The following is a 22,986-nucleotide window of genomic DNA, read 5'->3' as shown; positions in this document are numbered from 1 at the left end:
TAAATGCATTAACAAGCAAAAAATAACTTGAGTACTACACACTGAAAAGAAATCACTGCTCATATAACTGTGTACAAGATTTGAAGTCAAGCCTGGGAACATGTCTTATGTTTCTAAGCTGTAATGGATGTGGAAAACTGATGTGGGCCACTTGTGAACTGAGCCTGTAATGGGTTAACTTGCTCCATTTATATAAGGGAGTGGGTGGGGACTAGCACTCTGACATCACTGCAGAAAGAGAAACTAAAAAAAGAGGAACAGAGACGCATGCTTGGACTTTCTTTTACAAGTTTGAAAGTTTAAGAAAGCCTTCATAGACCAGGTAAAGTTACATTATTTCAAGTTTGCAGTCCTGTCTTTTATGTAAACTAGCGTATTTCTGTAATTTAACACAGACAACTATGTATCTAGACTGAAATTACACCGCTTTAACTTTAACATCATTTCTCCTTATGTTTTCTAGTCATGGCTTGTTCCAGAAGTCTAATAGTTGAAGAGAATTTTCAATGTTCCATCTGCCTGAGTGTGTTCACTAAACCTGTGTCGATTCCCTGTGGGCACAACTTCTGTTTTGAGTGTATCTCAAATTACTGGGACACTACAAAAACATTCCCATGTCCACTGTGTAAAGAGGAGTTCCTCACAAAACCAATGCTTCGGGTTAACACGGTCATTGCTGAGATGGCTGCAAAGTTAAAAAGCAAAGTTCAAGAAAAATCTACCGGTATCTCTGAACAAGCAGGAAATGGAAATGTATTTTGCACTATGTGTACAGGGGCGAGGGCTGCAGCCCTGAAGTCCTGTTTAGTTTGTTTCATGTCTTTATGTGAAGAACATCTGAAGCCTCATCAGACAATTTTGGCCTTGAAGAAGCACAAGCTGATCAACCCAGTAGAGAACCTGGAGAACAGGATATGCGAGACGCATGAAGAGCCTTTGGAGCTGTTTTGCAAGGTGGATCACATGTTTGTGTGTGGGGCCTGTAAAGACACTGACCATAAAAACCATAAGATCGTGACTCTGGAGGAGGAAGCTGAAATGAGAAAAACCCAGCTGGGAAACGAAAAGACACACGCAGATGAGATGATCCAGTCACGTCAGCAGAAAATTCAAGAGATTCAAAAGTCAATGGATGCCAGCAGAAATAATGCAGCAAAGGCACTGTCATGCAGCTTGCATGTGACAACTGCTCTGGCAGACTACATTAAGAGGAGCCAAGCTGAGCTGACTAAGGTAATTGAGGCAAAGCAGAAAAAGACAAGAACAGAGGCAGAAAGATTCATTCAAGAACTGGAGGGAGAAATTATGCAAATAAAGCAGAAAAACGTGGAGCTTAATCAGGTCTCACTTGCCAATGACCCCCTCATTTTCCTTGAGAATTTCCTTTCTCTTACCATCTCGCAGCCCCAGGTTAAGGACTGGTCTGATGTGACTCTTACCAGTGACCAGTTTGAAGTGCAGGGAGCCCTGGCCAAGCTGGAGACAACGGTCATGAGAGAAGTAAGTATGCTGTGTGATCCTGACTTGAAAGAAAAGCAGCAGCATGCTGTAGATGTAACTCTGGATCCTGACACAGCACACCCCCAGCTCGCCGTTTCTGCAGATGGGAAACAAGTCACACATGGAGGCAGAAAGAGGAATGTCCCAAACAAACGGGAGCGGTTTGACCACGTCCTTAACGTCATGGCAAAGGAGGGTTTCTCCTCAGGAAAATTCTACTATGAGGTCCAGGTTAAAGACAAACCACAATGGGACTTAGGAGTCGTGAACGAATCCATCAACAGAAAGGGAGATATTCGACTTAGCCCCAAGAATGGCTACTGGACTATTTGGCTGAGGAAGGGACATGAGTTTACAGCCAACACAGGCCCTGCCATTAACCTCCCTGTGAGGGAGGTGCCTCAGAAGGTCGGCGTGTTCGTTGATTATGAGCAGGGTCAAGTTTCTTTCTATGATGTGGACACCAAGGCTAACATCTTCTCTTTCACTGGATGCAACTTCACCGAGAAGCTCTTCCCTTTCTTCAGCCCCTGTGCAAATGACGACGGCAAAAATTCAGCCCCCTTGATCATTGCTCCTGTCAAATACAACAACTGAGTGTTTTTTTTTCTTCTTCTTTTGCTTTTTTGTTTGTGGGTTTGGGAAAGTGAAAGAGAGAGAGAAAGATCACAATAGTAGAATTTTGACATGTTTTTATCTGTGAAACTCCAGTGTGTCATTCTGGTTGTCCCATCCATCAGCGCCAGTGCTGTGTGTCACTATGTGTTGTCTGTCACGCAGACAGCTGTAGATCTCCAACAGAGTCTGCATGCAGCCATCAAGACATTCACCACACACACACACACACACACACACACACACACACACACACACACACACACACACACACACACACACACACACACACACTTCTGAGACACACTGATATAGCCGTACATCTACCTGGTTTACAAAAAAGAAATCTTTATGTACTGACCGTTAATTCTGATATGTTACAGCTGCTCTTTCCTGCCAGCATGGCCTTACAAATACCAGACACATTTATACAAGCAGGTCAAATAGTATTAACAGATGATTCAGAGCGTTTGTTTTCTGCTGCTTTTCAGTGCCACATATCAGAACTGTTTACTGATAAAATGATTTGTGGGCTTAAAAGACTCATGTTATTCAGTTTTTCTAATGTGGCTCTGGATAATAACTGTTTTCTACACAAACGAATGTGTTCAGTTAAAAGGTTGGTTATTAAATTGATCGCTCACAACACTGGAGCCTGACTGCCACAAAATACCCTGTCTTCTAATTAAAATTAGCCAAACCTGCAAGTAGCAGGCTAATTCAAATGCAGCATATCTGCCTGATTAGGGGAGAGTCAAGTTACTTTTTATTGAGCAGAGCCAATTAAAGTCTGTTTTATTCTTGTTTAGAGTTGTGTATCTTTATTGTCATGATGCAAATCTTTTGAGTGTTTGTCTCTTAAATTAATTTCATCTGGACATCAAGTAGCCAAAGAGGTTTAGGAGACAGGACTACTAAAGCTGGTCAGACTGGCCCACTGCATGTTGAAACATTTAGATGTAAGGAGCTTGTGAGTGGCTGTATCTTAATAGTTACGTGATATTTTATCTCGATAATCATGCATTTCTGACGTTATTAAATTAGATCAAGACAACCTTATAATCTGTTAATTAAAGTTAGCATGGAAAAAAAACTGGAATTACAAGGTTTTAAATAAGAGCAGTGATACATCACATACACATGCTTTACAGCTGCTGACAGGCTATATTAGGGCTGAAGCAAAAAGTATGTGAAAGTTAGTCTACAGCAATTTTGACAAATATCACTTGAGTAACTTAAGAGAAGAAAATGATAACCATGGTTAAATGTGAAAATGTGTTCTTTGTTATCTGACACTGTCACTGTCACAATACCTTTGACTGTTGGACTTTTGGTATGACAAAAAAAAAAAGAATTTGAGCTCACAGTACTTTGAGCTCAGAGAAATTGTGATTGGCATTTTCTATTTTTTCTGACATAAAGAAATTAAATATTAAACAAATGAATGATGAAAATGTTGCTCTAGTCTGTGTACAGTACTGTGTTTGATTGGATCCTGTGGGATACTGCTGTGTGTTGAATTGACTGAGTGTATGAACTGTCCACTCTCTGATGTTTGCCTGAATGTCACTAAAAAAAAACATAAAGGTCATTTAGAAAGTTGCAAAAAAGTAATTTTCTGTCTTCTTTCTCACAATAATCTAAAAAATCCTGCCCCCAGAGAGAGACATGGAAAACTGAATTACTTCAATATGCAATTAAAGTGCCACTTTAATGTCATTTTGCAGAATGTAAACACACATGAGAGTCTTTTGACAGCCTGAGATTCCCACAACATACACTTAGCTATTTTGCAGCCACCACTTTCAAAATAATCCTTTATGTTTCTCCCACATCACAAGTTGAAAAACAAAAAAAATGTTAATTTTGCCTTTTACAAGCAAGGGAATGAGATTTTAATGATTTGACATGGATAATTGCATGGCCAAGTGATAACAGGTTATCTGCGAAATGGGAACAGGGATATGCAGGTGGTGAATAAATAGGAAGCTCAGCTTAATCTCATGAAACCACAGCTTTGTCTTCTTTCACTCTGGCTGACCCAGAGCAAGCAGAGGTCAAATTCATTAATAAACAACAGGCAACAGGCTAACAGATATTATTCAGGGAAAACAGTGTTCTCTGTGTCTTTTCCAGCAGTATGCAGCTGAAGCAGATACTTCTCAGTGTAAGGAGCAAACTCCCAAGGGAAGTGTCTTTATTGTTATTATAATTATTGTTTTGTTAATTTTTCTATTATTATCATTATCCTTCTATAGTTCTTATACTTAGCTTTCTTATTTTCTTTACCATTTTGTCTTTTTCTTATGTTTTCCTCTATATGCTGTAAAGCATTTTGGATCAACTAACTCTGATGGAGACACAGTTGTGTTTGCACTATAAAAGGCTGCAGATCAATCCGTGTGCTCAGAAGACATTAATAGGGAGCAAAGAGATGGTAGGGATTCAACTTCTTGCTCAAGGACACATCAAAGGGACAGGTTGCTCATGGTCGGTGGTAGAAGAACTATTTAGATTACATATTTGACTTGTGTGTATAAATGCTCCAAAATCTCATGCACCTCAGCACCTGCTCCCAGCAAGAAACCTTGTTTGGCAGCATAGAAAACTTACAAATAGTCCCTTTAAATGAACAGAAAATATGGAACAGTTCAGGTCAATTTTTGTCGCAGGCCTTTCTTAGTGTGGCTCTTACAAAGGCAGCTTCGTATTGTTTGACAGACATTCATCCAAAGCTGAACGAACTGCAATAAAATACCTCTAAATTATCAGTCATGGTTTTAACATTGTAGTTCTAGTGTATTTGAAATGTGCTCCAGTTTAATACTATCATGGAAACTGGTTCATTAAGGGGTGTTTCACACTGTGTTCACCAGTCTAAAGGTGTCGATTTGAAAAGCTAACCAAGAACACATCACATGCAGCTGCGATTAATCCAGTCAGTGAGTGAAGTCATGCTTCTAAAACACATGAGCAGCTTTTTAACTGCTCAGTCTGTTCACTTGCTTTTGTTTAACTACAACTGAAGCACATCCTGCACTGCTGTGAACTGCTGATACCAGCAGAAAAAGGTTAATTCAAGCAGTTTGTATGGGGCCCATACAGCCTTTGTCATGCACTGTTTGAAACCAGACGCTGGTGAGGAGAACTGCAAGAATGAATAATGAAAAGTGTGGTAACTACCTTTAAATAGGGCCTGTACAAATGAACCACAATGTGTTTACAATTGAATAATGATTATGTGTTAGAGTCACCAACCCAAAGACACAAAGCAAAATATCATCATACCTTCATTAATTACTTTCCAGATATTAAATACTGTAGTTGTATTCATTAACAGCCTCGGAAACAGTGATTGGAAATATGTTGGGATATACAACAACACAGTGTTGAACAATTGTGTTTCCACTCTGCTTGATATATTTTAGCCATACTAGTAGTGTGGCTAAAGGGAGGGTAATGTCAGTGAGTCAGTCCACCACTTTTGGACTTTTGTGGTCCCCACATCCTGCAGACTTTGGTGATGTATTGACTGTAGTACCGATGATATTTTTGCTTTTTACTGAAGAACTTCTACATCTGATGAATGGAATCCCACAGATATCCAAAACTAACCCAAAACTAAGCCAGTTGTTAATGCTACGCTGCTAACATGCTAAACTACAACAGTGTACACAGTAAACATATCAGCTAACATCCTATCATTGTAAGTATGTTAGCGTGCTTCTGTTAGCATTTAGCTCAAAGCAACATTGTGCCCAAGTACAGGCTGCAGATGCATACCCAATGATGCCATAACGCACATGACAACTTAATGTCCCCTGGAGTACAGTAAAATTTCACATATCAGGTCTGAGCAGATAATAAACTCTTATTCTGTCCTAACAGTCATCCTGATGTTTATTACACTTTTGTTAGAATTGATTAGATTATAAATAACAATCTCTTGGTACACCGGTCTGGGTAATTACACTGCCTTAATGATATGCTTGACAGTATGAGAAAAATACAAGTACATAATGTGGTTTGTGTGTGTGTGTGTGTCTGTGTTTCTGCAGGTGCACATGCCTTTGTCCTACAGTATGTGTATCTAATGAAGTGCCAAATGCAATGAGATAAATCTATCCATTAGGGTCCCTTAACGAGACTAAATCCACATGGCTGCTAATGAGAGTCGGTGCTCCATCAGTCGTCCTCAGAGAGCTGGAAGACCTGACTGAAGATGGAGGCGACCCAGAGCCAGACAGAGTCGGACCCTCTAAGCCAGGAAATCCACAGCTCCAGCTGTTGTAGACCTCCATCATTTCGCTGCCAGTCCTTCAGGAAGTGGCTTCCAGCTAGCAAGAAGCAACTACTGATTAGACAGTGGAGTCATAGCCAGCACAGGGAACCACTAATCATCTGTAATCATTGATCTGCCATTACTGGGCCAAACTCATTAGCCTGACAGAACAATGCTCTGTAGAATTCTGTTGTTACTGGGCTATTATTAGCTTTCAAGCTACTGCTGTGCTTAACACATGTTCTCTTCACTTGCACCACTTACTGTACAACGTGTGGCTAATGTAACAGCATAGGGCTGAAACAATTACTCAAGAAAACTGGAGTTATTCGAATGATAAAAACACTCAATTCAAAGTCTTCACTCCAAAGCTTCGTTGCATCTGTGGGGGTATTATACAGAAACAAGTCCATGTATATTTATCACTGTCACACCAGGAGCTGATGCTGTGTATTGATGATGCAAGTTGAAAATGGAGAAAAGAGAAAAAGAGAAAAAAAATTCCCAGACACTTTTGAAGTTTTAGGACCATTTTAAGTTGAGGCCAAACCCTGCTTTGGTTTATTCAGTTCAAGTGTCTACTGCCTTCACCAGTAGAACTACAGTGGGTGCAGAACATGATTATAAAAATATAAAAACTACAACCGTGTCAGAGTATGAGCAAAATGGTATGTCCACAAAACCCCTCTAAATGTTGAATATTCCATATGCCATTGAATATGACATCTCACACATGTACAGTTGTGCATCTAAGTCAAGCAGTAGACAACACAATAAATCAAGTCAACAGACTTGCAGAGTACAGCATGATCACACACTGTAAACTGTATGTGATGCAGTTATGGTAAAAAAGATAAATAAATAAAAAACTGAGACAGAGATAAATGTCTGTGACTGTGATGAGTTCTTTTTTGCAGGCCAAGCAAAGCATTTTTATTTATGCTGTACACTCGATTACAGATAATCTAAATGTGCTTTACACTGAATGAACATTATGACCATTTCTTTGACAGACCTCAACATTTTTGAAGTGTGTTTCAGGTTTCAAGACACATACCATACAAACACTGATTTTAATAAGGAGACTTTGAAATCATGTGAACAAGATTTCCTCAAAGCTGTGAGTAAATGAACAGGAGCTGCAGCAGGAGATGTCATCATGATAGGATTACATCTACACTGTGTTAATGGCACCTTTATCATAAAAGTGTTCATAACTCGACTAACTGACAGACAGAGAAACAATGGGGGACTGACTTTACTCCCTGTCTCGAAGATGGAAAGAAACTCAACTGGGTGGCTTTCCCAGTGACAGATCAGATTTTTGCTCCACAAAGGCTTTGATCTTAAGCCTTTCTGACAGGCTTTAATCTGAGCAGACCACACACCCACACAGACGTCTTTTCATTGAAGCCCACAATATACAAAATGGACTCCATTTATTTCCAGCTGTCTGTTTGTGGTTTTGAGAAGATCAGTGCAGAGATGGTGCTGCGGAAAACTCTTCCAGGGGGCAGTGTGGTTGATAAATAACTTTAAGTGTCTTTAAAAAGGGAAAGTGTAACACTATGCTAAGCTCATCTGTTTTCTTGTGGCGAGTCACACTGTACTCTGCTTTGTATGCCCGTTGTGGCTGTTGTCACAAAGGTCACTTTTATAAATAATTGTGCTTCCTGCGCCTTTTTCATTTAGCTGTTTCCACTGGATTTGTTAGTGCAGGTGCGCGTCTACTTCAAATTCAGATTGCTGGCTGAAGGAGGGAAAGAGTGTGGGTAGAGGAGGACACTGTAACTACAAAGTGAACATGTCGAAAACTGAAGAGAAAATGATTTTGCTCATCATGAAGCACCGTTGGTTCTATTATCAGAGTATGACAAAAAGAAAATAGCAGCGCCTGAATGAAAAGGAGCAGCCTGTAATCTGAGAGAGAACTGACTGAAAGCCTACATAAAATATAGCAAAAGACAAAGAGGAGCTGCAGACCTCTCAAGCAAGACCGTATTTCAACATACTTCACTTGCTGTAATTTTAATTCAGTTAATCATTTTGTACAGCGAAGTAAAAATGCGTAAAGCTGTGCAACAAGTTTACTAGGTGGGGATTTACAAGTCACAAAAATTTTAAATATGGTGTAATTACCCAGGTGTGGAGAAGAAGGTCAATTAACTGTTTAAGGCAGTGATGCAAACTTTTCACTGGGGCACGAGAAAGTTGGAGGGCGGCACGGAGGGAGAGACGTCAGGCAAAGACACTGCTTGAGTTCAACGGCAATCAAGTTACTTTAACACCCTCAACATTTGATTGCCACAGTTTGAGTCAAAATTCATTCCCTTCTCTGAGTCATAAAGTCATTTTTTGCCAACGTGAATGAGTATCCAGAGATCTGCTAACAAATCTGAGAAAAAAAAAAAAACACACTCAGAACTTGACTGAGAATCGTTTTCTTCAGTGTCAAAGTAATCCAGTGATAGTTGTCAGTACAACTGTGGGTCCATTGCAAACAAGAACTGATAATAGCTAATTTGGCCTAATTTTACTGAAGGAAGACAAAGAATAATATAACTTTGAAACTTTTTTCACATTACATTATCAATATTTTTTTTGACATTAAGTACCTAGTTTGGTTTGAGGAGGGGTCCACGGTGTCAGATATTATCACCAAAAACAAATGCTTTCTCTTGCTATGAATTAGTAGCCTAGGCTCACTTCTTTGTACTATACTATACTAAAATGTACTCCCAAGTTCTCCCTAAGCCCTCACCGTGAACCCAGTCTGATAACCTCCAATGTCTTCAATCATTCTGGTGGAAGCCATGTATTCATGTTCATGTATTGTAGCATATATATGCCATGTGAAACATTTTGCTGTTGGTAAAATCCTCTGCTCTGTGCTACGCTTTTCACTGCTGCAGCATAATAAACACAACTTCTCTGCTTACAGTGAGATCTGCCTCAGACTCACATTTCTGCAACACCAGCTGATTCAACCAAGTGACAAAATTAGAAAGAGAGAAGAGAAGAGTGAGTAGGAGAGAAACAAAACACCAAACAAAATGTGAAAAGGTCAGTACAAAATACAAAACATCCATATCGCCTCATCCTAAAACTAAAGTAAGATGAAAACTGTTTTTATTGTTCATTCATTCATCTTTGTTTTTAACTGTACAATCCCAGTGTGTACTGGGTGAGAGGGAAGATACACTCTGGACAGGTCTAGTGTAACAACTAGCAGATATGTGAATGACAATATCATAGTCATCTACTCTTTCTTTTCATCATGGAGAAACAAGTTATAGGTCTGAAACAAAAAGCAATCTCAGCTGCCTACAAAGATCAACTTTAGTTTGTTGAAGATTTAAAGGCACGGCACTCACACGGTGTACACTGATGTTGACTGAGGAGAAATGTTATTTACCTACATAACATAACCAGCTGTGGGACTGAAGGAAACACAGGTCATGTGCAGATTCTCCCCAGGTGGACTACCTCATCTCTACCTGTGGGAATTAAATCTATAATAACACAAAGAGCACTCAGATAATGTCTTTGATGGAGCTGTTGGCGACTGTCTTTGGCGGGAGAAAAATGAGCCATTTAGGTGGCCGGTGTGAGGATCCACAGGCCATGTTCGACTAGAAGTAGCACCAGTGAGTCAGCTGATATTAGTTCATTTGGAGCCCCTGTGTATCTCTGCCAGATTGTAAATCCAGACCAATTAGTGTCACCCCGACAGATGAGAACATGGAGTCACACCTCTCTGTTTTAAGAGCCCTCTTCTTTCTACCGCTCATAATGCAATTAATTAGACAGCTACTCTTTAATTAGACGCCACACTGACACTGATTGAAACTGGGCTCATTGGGTGAGCAATTGCATGAGGCACACACACACACTCACACAAAGACAATTTGTTTGTGACAGCTCGTGTATAACAGGTCAGGATGCATGAGGGAGCTGAAGGCATGTGACTTTTTGATTGACGGCACTGTTGGCATGGTGAGAGGCAGGCGGATGTGAAAGCTCCGCCGTGCAACTTCCTGGTTTTAGCCGCGCGACCTCCAAAAAGTCCAGACAATCAGAGCCGCGGGCTACAGCAAGCTAATCAAACACAGCGAAGACCAAACAAGGCTACCTCGTTCAGACTGTCTCAAAATAACAGGATTATAGTTTATCTCTCACCAGCAGTTATTTGATGCTGGTAGCATTTAAATTACATTCCATCAGGCAATAACCAACCAGACAAAGTTAGCAACTGTAATATCAGGTAGGGTTTGTGTTGCACATACAGAATAGTATTGGAGTATTGTGGCAAAACCACTGAGGTCAGATGTCTTTACTCTTTAGTGCCATGATGGCAGTGAGGTTGTATTTTCAGTACCTGGAGCAAGGCCGGTTCTTCTCCTCCTCTTGCCTTTTCCAACACATCTACTAAAGGATGCTCTGTCAGCAGCGGCCCGTTGGAGCTGTTGGAGTGGAGAGGGTTGCTGTTGTTCGCCGGGAGAGCGTTGAGTCCTAAAAGTTGTCAACAAGAACCACGTTAGATGAGATGTACAACAAACACAACAATATGTGTCTTAAGGAGCAGCTTTAAAGCAACACCACCACCTTCACAAGACCACACTGCCCCTCAACCACACCTACAGAACAGGAAGTGCAAAGTAACTTCTGTTGCACTATTATCTATAGACTAGAACCAGGATGAATTGATAGTATAATTAAGTAACTATTCATTTAATTAACTAACTCAAAAAAGTGAATTTAGTGATATTCTTTAACTAAGACTGTGCTTTCTCATGGTATAAAATTACCATTATTACCACATCTGCAGGGATTTGACTGAGCTCTTTGATCGATATCACTGACTCATCAAATGCTCCACAGTCTGCAATTTTATCCTTTCATAATCTGACCTTCTGACACTCCCGTTATTCATTTTATTGAAACAGCCTGTGTAACATTGCAACTACTGAAAACTGAGCTGAATGGAGTGGCTGCCTTGTGACAACATACCGTTAACTGTCTCATGAAAATATGAAAAACTAACTTAATACACAGGAAAAACTCACAGAGTAACAAAACACTTTTGCCCTCTATTATCTTTAAAAAAAATAAAAGATGTTACAAAATTTAAAACAAAGACAGATAATGCCTGGAATAATGTGAAAACATCTTATCTAAAGTCATCAGACGGCATAGCATTTCCCTTCCAGCAATGTCCAAAAAAAAGTTCCTAAAAACATGAAGATGAGTTATAATGAAGAAAAAAGGAAGAAAAAAAATTCATCAAAGGTGCTGAATTCTAATAAAATATTTCTATCCTGAGATGCTGGTGTGAGTTTCAAGATCTTATCACAAATTTATTATTAATGTGGGCAGACTGTCTACACACACACACACACACACACAATATGAGTCATCATACTATAAAGGTGTCTGGGCTTCGATGCAAATCAGCCAAGTCTGCCTCCTGATTTTGAGCCCATATTCTGTTCTATATTTGCTTAAATTTTCAGCTGCTCATTTTTTATTATTCTGTTGCTTTAATAGACATGGCAGTCTGATACAGAGGGATCAACAAATAATGTCACATCCTTGAGCAAAGGTCAAAATAGTAAAGAGGAAGTCATTTCCAAATCCCAAAGACTGAAAAGCAAATGAACTCTGAAACAGCAGCTAAGAAAACATAAAGAAACATGCACGCATCTTTATACATAATTCTAAGGAGGCCTTGGAAGACACCAGTTCCATACCAATGTAAAAAGGAAATCAACTTCTAATTCACACCTGTTTGTGTGTGTGTGTGTGTGTGTGTGTGTGTGTGTGTGTGTGTGTGTGTGTGTGTGTGTGTGTCTGTTTTTTGCCTGGAAGCAGTGGGTGTGGATGATGGTGAGTGAATGCTGCTCTCTCTCAGGGTGTTAGCTTTATTGATCGCTCATGGAGGGATAAGATGCAATTTCAGTGATCAAACTGTGTGTGTAAGAGTGAGTGACTAATGACATCATTCTGGCTCCACACAGATCTCACACAGTGATAGCAAGAGTTTTGACAATTATGAGATGGATGATGTATGTTTGCATTTTCATTTAAAAATCTACATAATTAATGTGATGGTGGCTTTGCAATGAAAGGTCAAAATTATTTACTGTCAAATGTCATTCCTCACTACTATTTTCTTTAAATCAATAACCCTGTTTGAAAAGGAGCATTTGCAGTGTTTTGTCAACCTGTTTATTTTTTTAGCTACATAGTTAGGGAGGGATTCTGTCAAATCAGCAGCACCACATTTGTTTTATCTCCTCAAGCTCCGCTTCACTGTCTTTACATAAAAGCATTTTTAGAGCCGTCATTGTCACAACAGGGCCTAATTTGATATAATTACTGTGAACAATGTCTTTTTGCAACAGGAAACAAATGAAGTATCAGGTGACAAATGGTAGAACCTGGTCAAAATCTGTAAAAAGAGAAAACAAAAATTGTATATATTTATACATTTACACTGATTCTAACCTAATTCCACCATGCACAATGAAAACAGATTTTTCATACCTTCACTACATTGCCATTCACATGCATTCTTCTAAATTAAGAATTACATTTCATTGTGTCTCTCAGTAATCTGGGTTATGTGCTGGTATGCTCTGCTGCTTTTTAAATAAGCAATGCAGCAGAGGTTTAATGGTTTCAGAAACAGTAATAAAGCTTTCCTTACACATGTATGCTGTTGTAGGAATGGGAAGAACAGACCTGACATACTTGAAAATTACTGGAAATACAGCAGATTAAAGAGCCACTCTTCGAACAGTCTGAAAGAGCTGAAATGCAATAGCTTTGTCTGCAAGAGCTGGGAGTTATAATGAAGTCATATTCTTCAGCTAAGGAAAAAAAAAACACCTACAAAGTGCTACAAGGTGCCACTAGCAAATATCTGAGCCCTATCTCTGGACACGACCACATGCAGGTTTATCCAACTTATTTTTCAAATTCAGGTAACTGAAGACACAAGCATAATCTTGCCACAGTGGAGAATCATGTGGAAAGAGCGCTGGGACGAATTGATTGGTTGTACAGATGGAGGCGAAGCAGCATTCGATACTGGCCACTCGGCTCCTCTAGTCCACTTTAAAAGCAACAAACAGTTTCCTAATGGGTTAAATGCAGAGTCCCATCCAGCTCCCACAGAGAGAAAACTGATGCTGTCTGGGAGCGGAGCTGGTCCTTGGCAAAACCTGGCGCTTACATTACCCACAGGGCAAGTTGACCACTGACAGTTTGGTCAAAGCTTCATGTGTGTTCAGGTGTGGCTAATGTTGCCTTGGGCCCAACAAGTCCTTGAGGCCTTGTCCCTCTGCCCTCTCATATGACCCCTTGGAGCTTCTCCTGAAATAGACCCAGTACAGAAGCAGGCAAACCAGACCCTCATCGTCATGGTTACAATAAACAACATGTTTTTATGGTTGTGGAACGGCCTTGGTTAAAAGAAAAAACGACTTTTGGTTTCATATGGGAGACAAACATCAATCCAACCCAACCCTCCTCCCAACGCAGACTTTGTTGTTCTATGTACAACGTTGGCCAACATCCTCCTTTGCTCTCATCACAAATAATTACTACAGCCACTAGTGGTCAGCCAACAACAACATCAAACTATGGGTTGCATTAACCTGGCACAGATAACCTATGTCCTCATTGTTTTACAGGAGGATAACCTCCTTCAGCCTCTAGCCTCATGTAGAGATGAGGAGTGGGCAACAGGGGTCTGTCAGGCTCACTCCTTTCTAACCCCACACCTCCAGATATTTTCCATTTTCAAACTTGTGGTCTTCAGCCCAAACCCAATCAGTCTTTCTGTAAATCCCTTTGCAGCCAAAGGCTATAAACAACTTTTTCCCATCTTCAGTTTTAGTCCTCAAGACCAGCAAACAGATTGCGAATTGCAAAATTGTTACCTTTAATTGCCAATCAAAATTGTTGCTGATTAATTTGACATCCATATGTGAGACTCCTCCATCAACAGGCATGGAATGAACAAAAAATACTTTTGCACTGGAGATAAGAGACAGAAACGCAGGCGCAATTTCATGCCAAAATGATTACCAAAATTAAATAAACACCATCACAGCTGCATCGCTTGACTTCACATTTAGCGTATAAACACACCAATAATTATAGAATGAGCAAATCAAAGCACGACGAAGCGCCTTCATCTGCGCAGGTATTTCTGCTCTGTCATCTGAGAGCTGTTGTAATCTAGGGTAAACCTTGTTTACCTTCAGCCTCTCCTGTAAACACAGTTCTTCATAGTGACTGTGCTGTTTTTTTGGAAAACAGAATCCTTTTTTTTTTTTTTTTTTTTTTTTTAAACCTTCCTCTGACAGTTCATGTGAATACTAATATTCATGCCTGTTTGAGCCTACATCTGTATTTCTACCCCAAATAGTCCTCCACCTCTTTGCAGCCTGTGTAACGCAGCCATCTGGGGTTACATCAAACACACCTACGTGCACCATTCCATTGACTGCATCAGTCTTTCTTTCCTGAGATGCCTGCAGCCCATCAACATCCATCTGTCTGGGATTTCTCTCTCACCCCTCTCTGGTGCTGCATGACAGAGCCAAAGTGTCATCTTCTGTTGCTGATTTGATATTACTGCTGTCAGTCTACAAGCTGATCTTTGTCAACTTTATATCCAAGACATTCAAAAGCATAAAGAAAGGAAACAACAGGGCCAACAGATCAATCTGTGAACGACAGAAAGGAATATAGAGTGGGTTTGTAACAGAAAATTCTGGGCCTAAAAAAACACCATGTAGCTGTGTTTGCCTCACCATGATGTGTCCAACATCAAACAGCAAACCCTTGCCACTCTCCGCAACCCCTGGAAAGTTTTTTTATTTTATCCCAGTAGCTGTGGTTTGTGCATTTTTTTTGGTGCATTGTGTGGATGTGTTTTTGCTGAACTCAAATCTGCGTCTCTCTCCATCTGTGTCCAGGCAGATGGATGTATATGTGTATTTTTTTTCTCCAGAAAGGACTGGAGGTGGGCATATATATTTTCCCAGGTAATCACAAACACTAAAAGGGAGCAAGATAAGGTGATGGTGGTAGACCCCAACCCAACACATACATTTGTGCAGTGGTATTATCAGAAATCTGCAACTTTTACAAGCATCCAAATATATTTATGCCACACACAGTATGATGCATGGATTTAGAAAGCTGGCTCTAACTGAAAAGTCCTGATAGAAATTACTTGCAGTCCCATAAACATTTTGAGCTCCTTGAGGCATAAAAGATGTTGTATTGAAAACTGCAAAGTAGCACATTTGGTGAATAATTAATGCAGTGGCCTAAGACCAATTCTATTTTTCCTGAATGTGCTCTCTGATATAGACCATGAACTCTGTACATTCAGATAGCCTCTAACTCCAACAATGGAAGTAATAAATGAAAAAATAAGTAATTTTAATGACCAATGTCAAAAGTTTACTACTTAATCAATGGATGGAAACAGCTCAAAATCCACACTTTGAGTCTAACTCTTACTTAAACTAACAGATATTTTAGTTTTTGTTAGTAGATCAAAAAATGCTGAAAAATGGCAAATCCCAATTTCCTAAAGCCCTGGCACTTAAATTACTTGTTTAACAGACCAAAAGACCCCCCCCCCCCCCCCCAAATATTCAGTTTACTGTCAAAGAACTAGCAGTACATCAGCACATAATTAAAAGTTCCTGAGTTCCTGTGGCCAGGACCGAAAACTAGGGACAACGTGGTGTGCAACTTGGACCTGTGAGATAACAGGATGCTACATAATGGGTCATTTCAGGAGAGTGAAGGAATCCTGAGAATATGGAATAAAATCTGACAAGACTAAATGAAATATATTCAGTAGGAAATTAGATCCTTGAGTCCACATGCATACATCCATATCAGGTTCGCACATCTAGACTGTGAAATCTGCCTTTCAATCTTGTTTGCAAAACTGCCCCTGCTCTATCAGCAATATATTTCTGCATGCAAGCATAAGCAGACAAGCATTTACAGGAAGGAGACACATTAAACTTTATACAGAAAGAGATGACTGGTGAAGAAAACCACTTGAACCACTAATCATTAAAAAACACCATGTAATAGTAATGGATCTAAACTGGCTAATGGGTAGCAACTGGACAACACAGGATGTCAGCTGAATATGATACCCCCCCTTTTATCAGTAAGACGAGTCAATGCCAGACAACTCACCCCAACGTACAATTGAGGAAATCATTTCAGACATATGAGTATTCATACGTACTAACCAGTATTCTGGTCCGTATACCTCATCTCTTTTTGTCAGCGCTGAAAGATGCAGTAATAAAAAGGAAGAACTGAAATATCACATTAACGAAGCAGTATTGAAGTTTTCAGTATTGCCTGTGGAAAATGGGTATTTTAAACCTTATTTTGGAGCAAAGTCACTGAACTTTTTAAGCGGTTGTCATCACATTTGAATGGTGACTCTATACATGCAGTTTTCATGTCACAGTGACCATTCAAAGTGACATTATGGCTCTCTCCCCATTCATTTAGATAGGGCCCTGGCCTTGTTAGCCGAAAATAACTGTCGGAGAGCATTGTCAACATGCTTGCAGAGTGACAAGACTTGCCTGCAAGGACTTGACTGAAGGATCCCAAGAGCACAGTGGCCTTTGGAACAATCAGGACTCTTCCTAGAGCTGGGAATGAAGGGAATGAAACCAAGATTGAACTGTTTGGCTGAAGATTTAACTTCCAGTAGGACAATGACCCTTAGCACACAGGCAAGACAGCACAGCAGTGGCTGTGAATATACTTGAGTGGCCCCGCCACAGCCCTGACTTGAACCCTATTGAACAACTGAGGAGATGAAAATGGCTGTCGACCGACGGTCCCCATCCAACCTCACATAGCATGAGAGGATCTGCCAAGAAAAATGGCAGAAAATCCCCAAATCCAGGTGTGCAAAGCTTGTCACATCATACCCAGGAAGACTTGAGGCTGTAATCGCTGCCAAAGATGCTTCAACTAACTACTGAGTAAAGGGTCTGGACACTTATGTCAATGTGATATTTCATTTTCTCCTTTTTAATAAATTTGCAAAAGTTTCTAAATATTCTGTCTTCGTTTTGTCATTATGTGGTATTGAGTGTGAATTGATGAGAAAAAAATGTTTCTACAGATCTCAGTGAAGAGGATTCTGTTGAAAGATTATACAATTATTTTACTACACGATACTATCATACATACGAATGCCGAAGATGTATCTAATATGATGTAACTGTAAAGACTGAAATGATTAGTTGGTTAATCAATTAGTCAGTCAACAGAATATCAATCAACAACTATTTTGATAATGAGTTAGTAACCATTCACTTATCCAGGTCTGGGTCGTGGTGGTGGCAGGTTGAGCAAAACAGCTCAGACATCCTACTCCCTAGCTACATCCTCAAACTCCTCCTGGGGGACCCTGTGGCGGTTCCAGACCAGATGGGATATGTAATCCTTCCAGCATGCTCTGGGTCTGCCCTGGGGCCTGATCCCAGTTGAACGTGTCTGGAATATCTTTAAAGGCAGGCATCTGATAAGGACGCCTCCTGGATGTGAGGGAGAGTCGAAAGCTGCCCCTGAGCTCCTCACCAAAATCTATAATGGTTTGTCCACCCTGTGAAAGACGCTCATTTTGGCCACTTGTATCCACAATTTCACATAATAAACAAAGAAAAAAGCTTGATTTCTATTTTTATTACTATGGCGACTAATTTGGGACATACTGTAATATCCCACTGAACTCATTGTAGAGTGGATTCTCATTTATTGAAGTTGTATATTCAACTATGTAGCTTTTCCCTACTGAGAATTAAACTTAGTTTTTTTTTTGACACCAGTGAAATCTAATCAGCACTTAAACATGTTGAGGGAACTAGTGTCAGTTCATTATGCCAGGTTCTTTTTCTTCCCTTGTCCTCCGACACAATTTGTCTGCTCTGTGAAACCCTGTCTTTTGGAGTAAATGAGCTGTGTAAATTGCATAGGTCATTGGCTCTCGTTATGAACATATGAGCAGGTTTAACAGCAGAAAACTCGCACACATTAGCAAGTGAACTCGTGCATCTATAAGTGCGCGTCCAAGAGAGCAAGTTGGTGTTGATAGGCAGTGCAGCCAAACTGTCTCAGCCAACCATGAAAAATCACATGTAGATGAGTGTCTGAAGCAGATAAAGGTCCAGTCAGTGACATAAAATACGAACGCATCAGTGAATGAACCTGATTTCTTAACTTCCCACAGAACCTCTGTGCTTATTTGCCAATGCAGCTCAGAGGACTGGACTATTATGACATCGAAAAATATCATGGGCGGTGAAAGAATCTGAATTAATGCTTGACTTCCCTGTACTGCTGTTTGAAAATATGAGTCAGAGAATGCTTGATGCAGACCACATCTTCATCAATATACACGGCAAATCCATTTAAACCCAATTCAGTCACTACATACATTCGGATGGTAATTTAGGCCTAAAGGTAATTATGTGTTTAGCCATACGGACACATATCAGGAGGGGGTGCTGGGAAGAAAGAGCTGTCAACACAAATTTACTTCACAGCATCAAACCTTCATTTTACATGTTTTCCATAATGAAAATATTGAATAATGAACAGCAGTGGGTACACTGTCAACATCCATAACAACCACAGTACACTTTTCTTCAGCTGCTTTTATTCTCCAAAGAGTACTTTGTATTTGCAAAGTTATACAGTAGCTTATATTTGACCTTTATATTTCAGTTAATAATGTAAACCCTTTGCGCAACAGAAACAGACCACAGAATAGAAAGTGTTTTCATTCTTCTTGCCTTTGTTCTCCCTACATATGTAACCATTATGGAAACTGCTCTGAAACAAGTCATTATGAGCTCCACTTGCTAACACTGCAATGATGGATACAATAGACATAGTCACCTTTCCAGGACTTCAGTAATCATATGACTTTAAACTGTGATTAAGAACTTTTTTTTCTCTATACCCCTTAGACACACTGATACATAATGTCATGTCACAAAGGGGCATAATAACAGGATATTACCTTTAGACTCTCTAGTCATTGAGACATAATGATTTATTTCAGCCCTATATTGGGAAAAGGGGCAATAAATTAACACTTCAGGTCATCTTTAATCAGCAAATTGTCTAAAGGCTACTATTTGCAATAAGTTTCTCTGAGAGGTCATAACCTTTAACAGAAAGACTGAAATGAAACGCAACCATCTATGACCTTTCTGTCATCACATGAATTAGCTGCTTCCTTCCCACTGAACAAAGACATCCAGGCAGGGGCTGAAAAAGCCAATGACAGTAATGGTTTTTACAAAAATTATATTGGTCACAAAGGCCATAAGTCACACTCAGTCACAGCTGAGGGTTCAGGGTGCAATGTCGCAACTCACATTAATCTACTGGCTGATAATCCATTTCCAGGTTGGCTGCTATTGGTCAGATTTAAGTGACAGATTTCTGGGTCCGTCATGCATGGTGATAGCTCCAAGATTAGCTTCCTGTCACCTGGCAGCAGCTACGTAGCCATATCTGGAGGTTTGCCCATGAAACCCAGTCATGAGACCTCTAAGTGTCTCTCAGTAGGAAGAGATACCAATATATAAGTCAACCACTGGAACAACCCTAACCCTCTATTTATAGACCGGACTGTCCGACTCAACCACACAACATTAGTGAAGGTCACAGATGCCTGGCTGTAAAATCAAGACAGAATGACAGATGAATAAACAAGGTGTGTGACTGATTGGGCTTAGCAGTAGCTGGTTCGGCACACTGAGCATGTGAAGGATGCTCATAGGGACATTAACCTGGCTCTTCACTTCTTGAGTATTTTTAGCAGCACAAATGAGAAAGTGAGAAAAAGTCAGCTTAACAAACACCTTGTTATTATCTCTGACCTCTTCCTAGGGATTTGTCTGTTACCTTTTAAAAAAACCCAGTAATGACCTGAAAAAAAAAACAAAAAAAACTAACCGGACCTCTGAAATAAAGTGGACTGCTCGGGGAAAAAAGAGGTTTCTCTAATGCATTATGAATTTATTTTCTTGCAGACCCTCTGTCAGCAATCACACATTTTGGTTCCAGATGTACAAACACAACCAGATGGACAGCTTTCATCCAGTCAATCTCAGCACAGCACGCCAGGACCGACGAGGACATGTGAAAGAACATTCATCAATAGTTTCTCAGTCGGCCCACACAACATCTGCCTCTAGTGAAGACATGAAAGGTCTGTTCATACAGAAAACACAGGCATACCGCAAATTAACAGCAAGGCAAACGGAGTTACAGCTCTACAGCGAAGTACCACGAATAATGTAAAAGGTAAAAATATCTTTTTTTTTTTTTTTTTTTTTTAACTTTTAGTTGAGATTTACAAGTGTGAATTTGGAAAAGAAAGTGAAGTTTACGATCTGATTTCTGACCTTCATCATAGCTGTTAACACAGATTGTGGTACAATATGCTCACCAATTCTTAAACTTACAGTTCTGTTATTCCCTGAGGGGAACAGCAGAGAAGGGGTTTTTCTAAAACCCACTCTGCCCACATTTTGAATCACAGCAATTACCGTCTGACTCTGCACTTCCTCTCAGCTCTACAGAATGTTTCAGCATCTTTGAACTAATCGTTTTGGCTTTCTCACCCGCAGCTTTGCTGTTTTGGTTCACCTCTACCGCTCTCATCAGCGCCGTTTCCAGACGCAGCTGTTTTCAGCAAAAGAAAGCTCTAAAATCCCACTGTACACTACCTGCTCAGAGCCAACCAGCAGGCAGACACAATCAGCAGCTAGCTGGTGAACATCACTGAGCATTTAGCAGCTAAAGGGCCACATTTTCCTGTGGAGAGAAAAAGAGAGCTAAGAGGAGAGTGAACACTGGACGTAGATTCATGAGATGGTCAGAAACACATCTCCAAATGTCCAAACCTTTTGTTTATGTTTGCATATCTCCATAAAAGTGAATAATACGTCAGTGTGGTTTGGTTTCCACTGTCCACAAGTGGGCAAAAAGTCACATCATACAAATTTAAGTTTTCATGCAAACTATCTGCAAAGTCTTTGTCAAACGTTCTCGAAGTGAACTCAGACTCATCGGAAAAACCTTTTCCGATTTCGAGTGCACGCACAGGCTGTTAAACTTTTTTTTTGTTTTGAATGTTTTTAGGACTTTTTCCTTCATTGGACTCAGGACAGTATAGAGGTGACATGAGGCTGCCGGCACACATCTACATCCTAAACCCCAGGCTGCCAGGATCTGCCAGCAGGCCCTTCAAATCATCAGCCTTAACATGAGGTATTAAGGTTTTTCTGAAAACAGTACCATGCTAAAAAAAGTGTGGCTTTAAAAACTGGCAATGCTGAGCATGGTATCCATGGTGACGCCATAACCCGTGGTGACAGGTGTCTGTTGGCACTGGTACCAGCTGCTGTTGTTCAGTTTGACTGTTTCCACAAAGATTTGAATGCAGAGAAACTAAAGATCTCAGCTGCGCCAGCTGTCAGCTCTGTGTTGTGCACACATGGAGAGGCTGTGAGAGACATTACACACACAGTCGCTCTCACACACAGAAACATACACACACTTGAGCATGCAATCAAGCAAGCTGAGACACACAAATGCACACAGGCATACATAAACACAGACACACGCCTACACGCTCTCTTTGTTGTGTCTGTATCACACTCAGCCACATGCATGTTTGCATGCAACAGTGACACAGACGCACGTCTTCTGTGCCAGTCGTGAGGACTTATCAAATCGACACCTTTCTGTGAAAATAGGCTTAAAGTAGACGGTGAAACCACTCGGCCTGCTTCTCTGTAAACTGTCCTTTGTGTAGACTGTTTGGTAACGTTCTCGTACAAAGAGGCCAACTGCAGATTTTACGGTATCAGGCCATTTATTGAGATAGCAGAAGCTGTGTGAATGAGATTGCTGGTGTGAGACTGGCTCATTTGTACAGCTTTAGCAGAAGTAAAGAGTGGGGAGAGACCAGATGCTGAAAAGGCTACTGTTTCCATTGACATTATAGACATGATGTTTACTCACTGCTCTGTGTTATGGAAATATTGTATTAAAAAGATAAATGGATACAACTTCCACTAGAAATACAGCACAGGAGAGAGGCATTATCTTACCAACATATATGGATAAATAATGGTTTAATTCAAAACCACATGTGAATTCTAATGATATGTCAACTCACAATTGAAGGTTAATAAAATATAGATTTTTGAAACGTTTTTTTTTAAACAGGATTTGGCAAAATATAATAGCTTTCCAGTGGAGACAGTTCTTTTACAAAACACCACCACATGTCCTGTCCACAGCATAGAATTTCATCTTTCCAGTTAAAAATTTTTTTTGGCTACTCAGACTAGCGGTGCCACATCCCCTCTGACATTTTACATTTATAAGGTCATTTCCTGTTTGATATTTTACATCGCTGCATGCAGAGTTTTCAAATGTCTTCCTTCATTCTTATGCTCTGGACACACTGTGCCTATTATAACAGGCCT

At 40.1% G+C, this 22,986-nt stretch overlaps 1 protein-coding gene and 1 pseudogene across 2 annotated transcripts; one reads left to right on the top strand and one right to left on the bottom strand.

Annotated features, from left to right (window-relative positions):
- The window catches only part of LOC139606117 (ecto-NOX disulfide-thiol exchanger 2-like), a 124,382-nt pseudogene that overhangs the window by 71,313 nt on the left and 30,083 nt on the right, over positions 1-22,986 (bottom strand).
- Positions 218-2,409, top strand: LOC139605650 (E3 ubiquitin-protein ligase TRIM21-like). 2 transcript variants are annotated; one of them, XM_071457314.1, is made up of 3 exons: positions 218-322; positions 464-1,233; positions 1,405-2,409. In XM_071457314.1, exons 2-3 carry the CDS (start codon positions 466-468, stop codon positions 2,095-2,097), a joined length of 1,461 nt encoding a protein of 486 aa, XP_071313415.1. In that variant the 5' UTR covers positions 218-322; positions 464-465; the 3' UTR covers positions 2,098-2,409. The 2 variants fall into 2 exon arrangements, with proteins under 2 accessions (XP_071313415.1, XP_071313414.1); XM_071457313.1 differs by having other exon boundaries at positions 464-2,409.

Source organism: Trachinotus anak, unplaced genomic scaffold, assembly GCF_046630095.1.
Source record: "Trachinotus anak isolate AG129_WGS33_773 ecotype Australia unplaced genomic scaffold, CSIRO_AGI_Tana_v1 ptg000021l, whole genome shotgun sequence".
Classification (NCBI taxonomy): domain Eukaryota; kingdom Metazoa; phylum Chordata; class Actinopteri; order Carangiformes; family Carangidae; genus Trachinotus; species Trachinotus anak.
The sequence above is the reverse complement of the archived record's forward strand: the minus strand, read 5'-3'. Positions and strand labels throughout refer to the sequence as shown.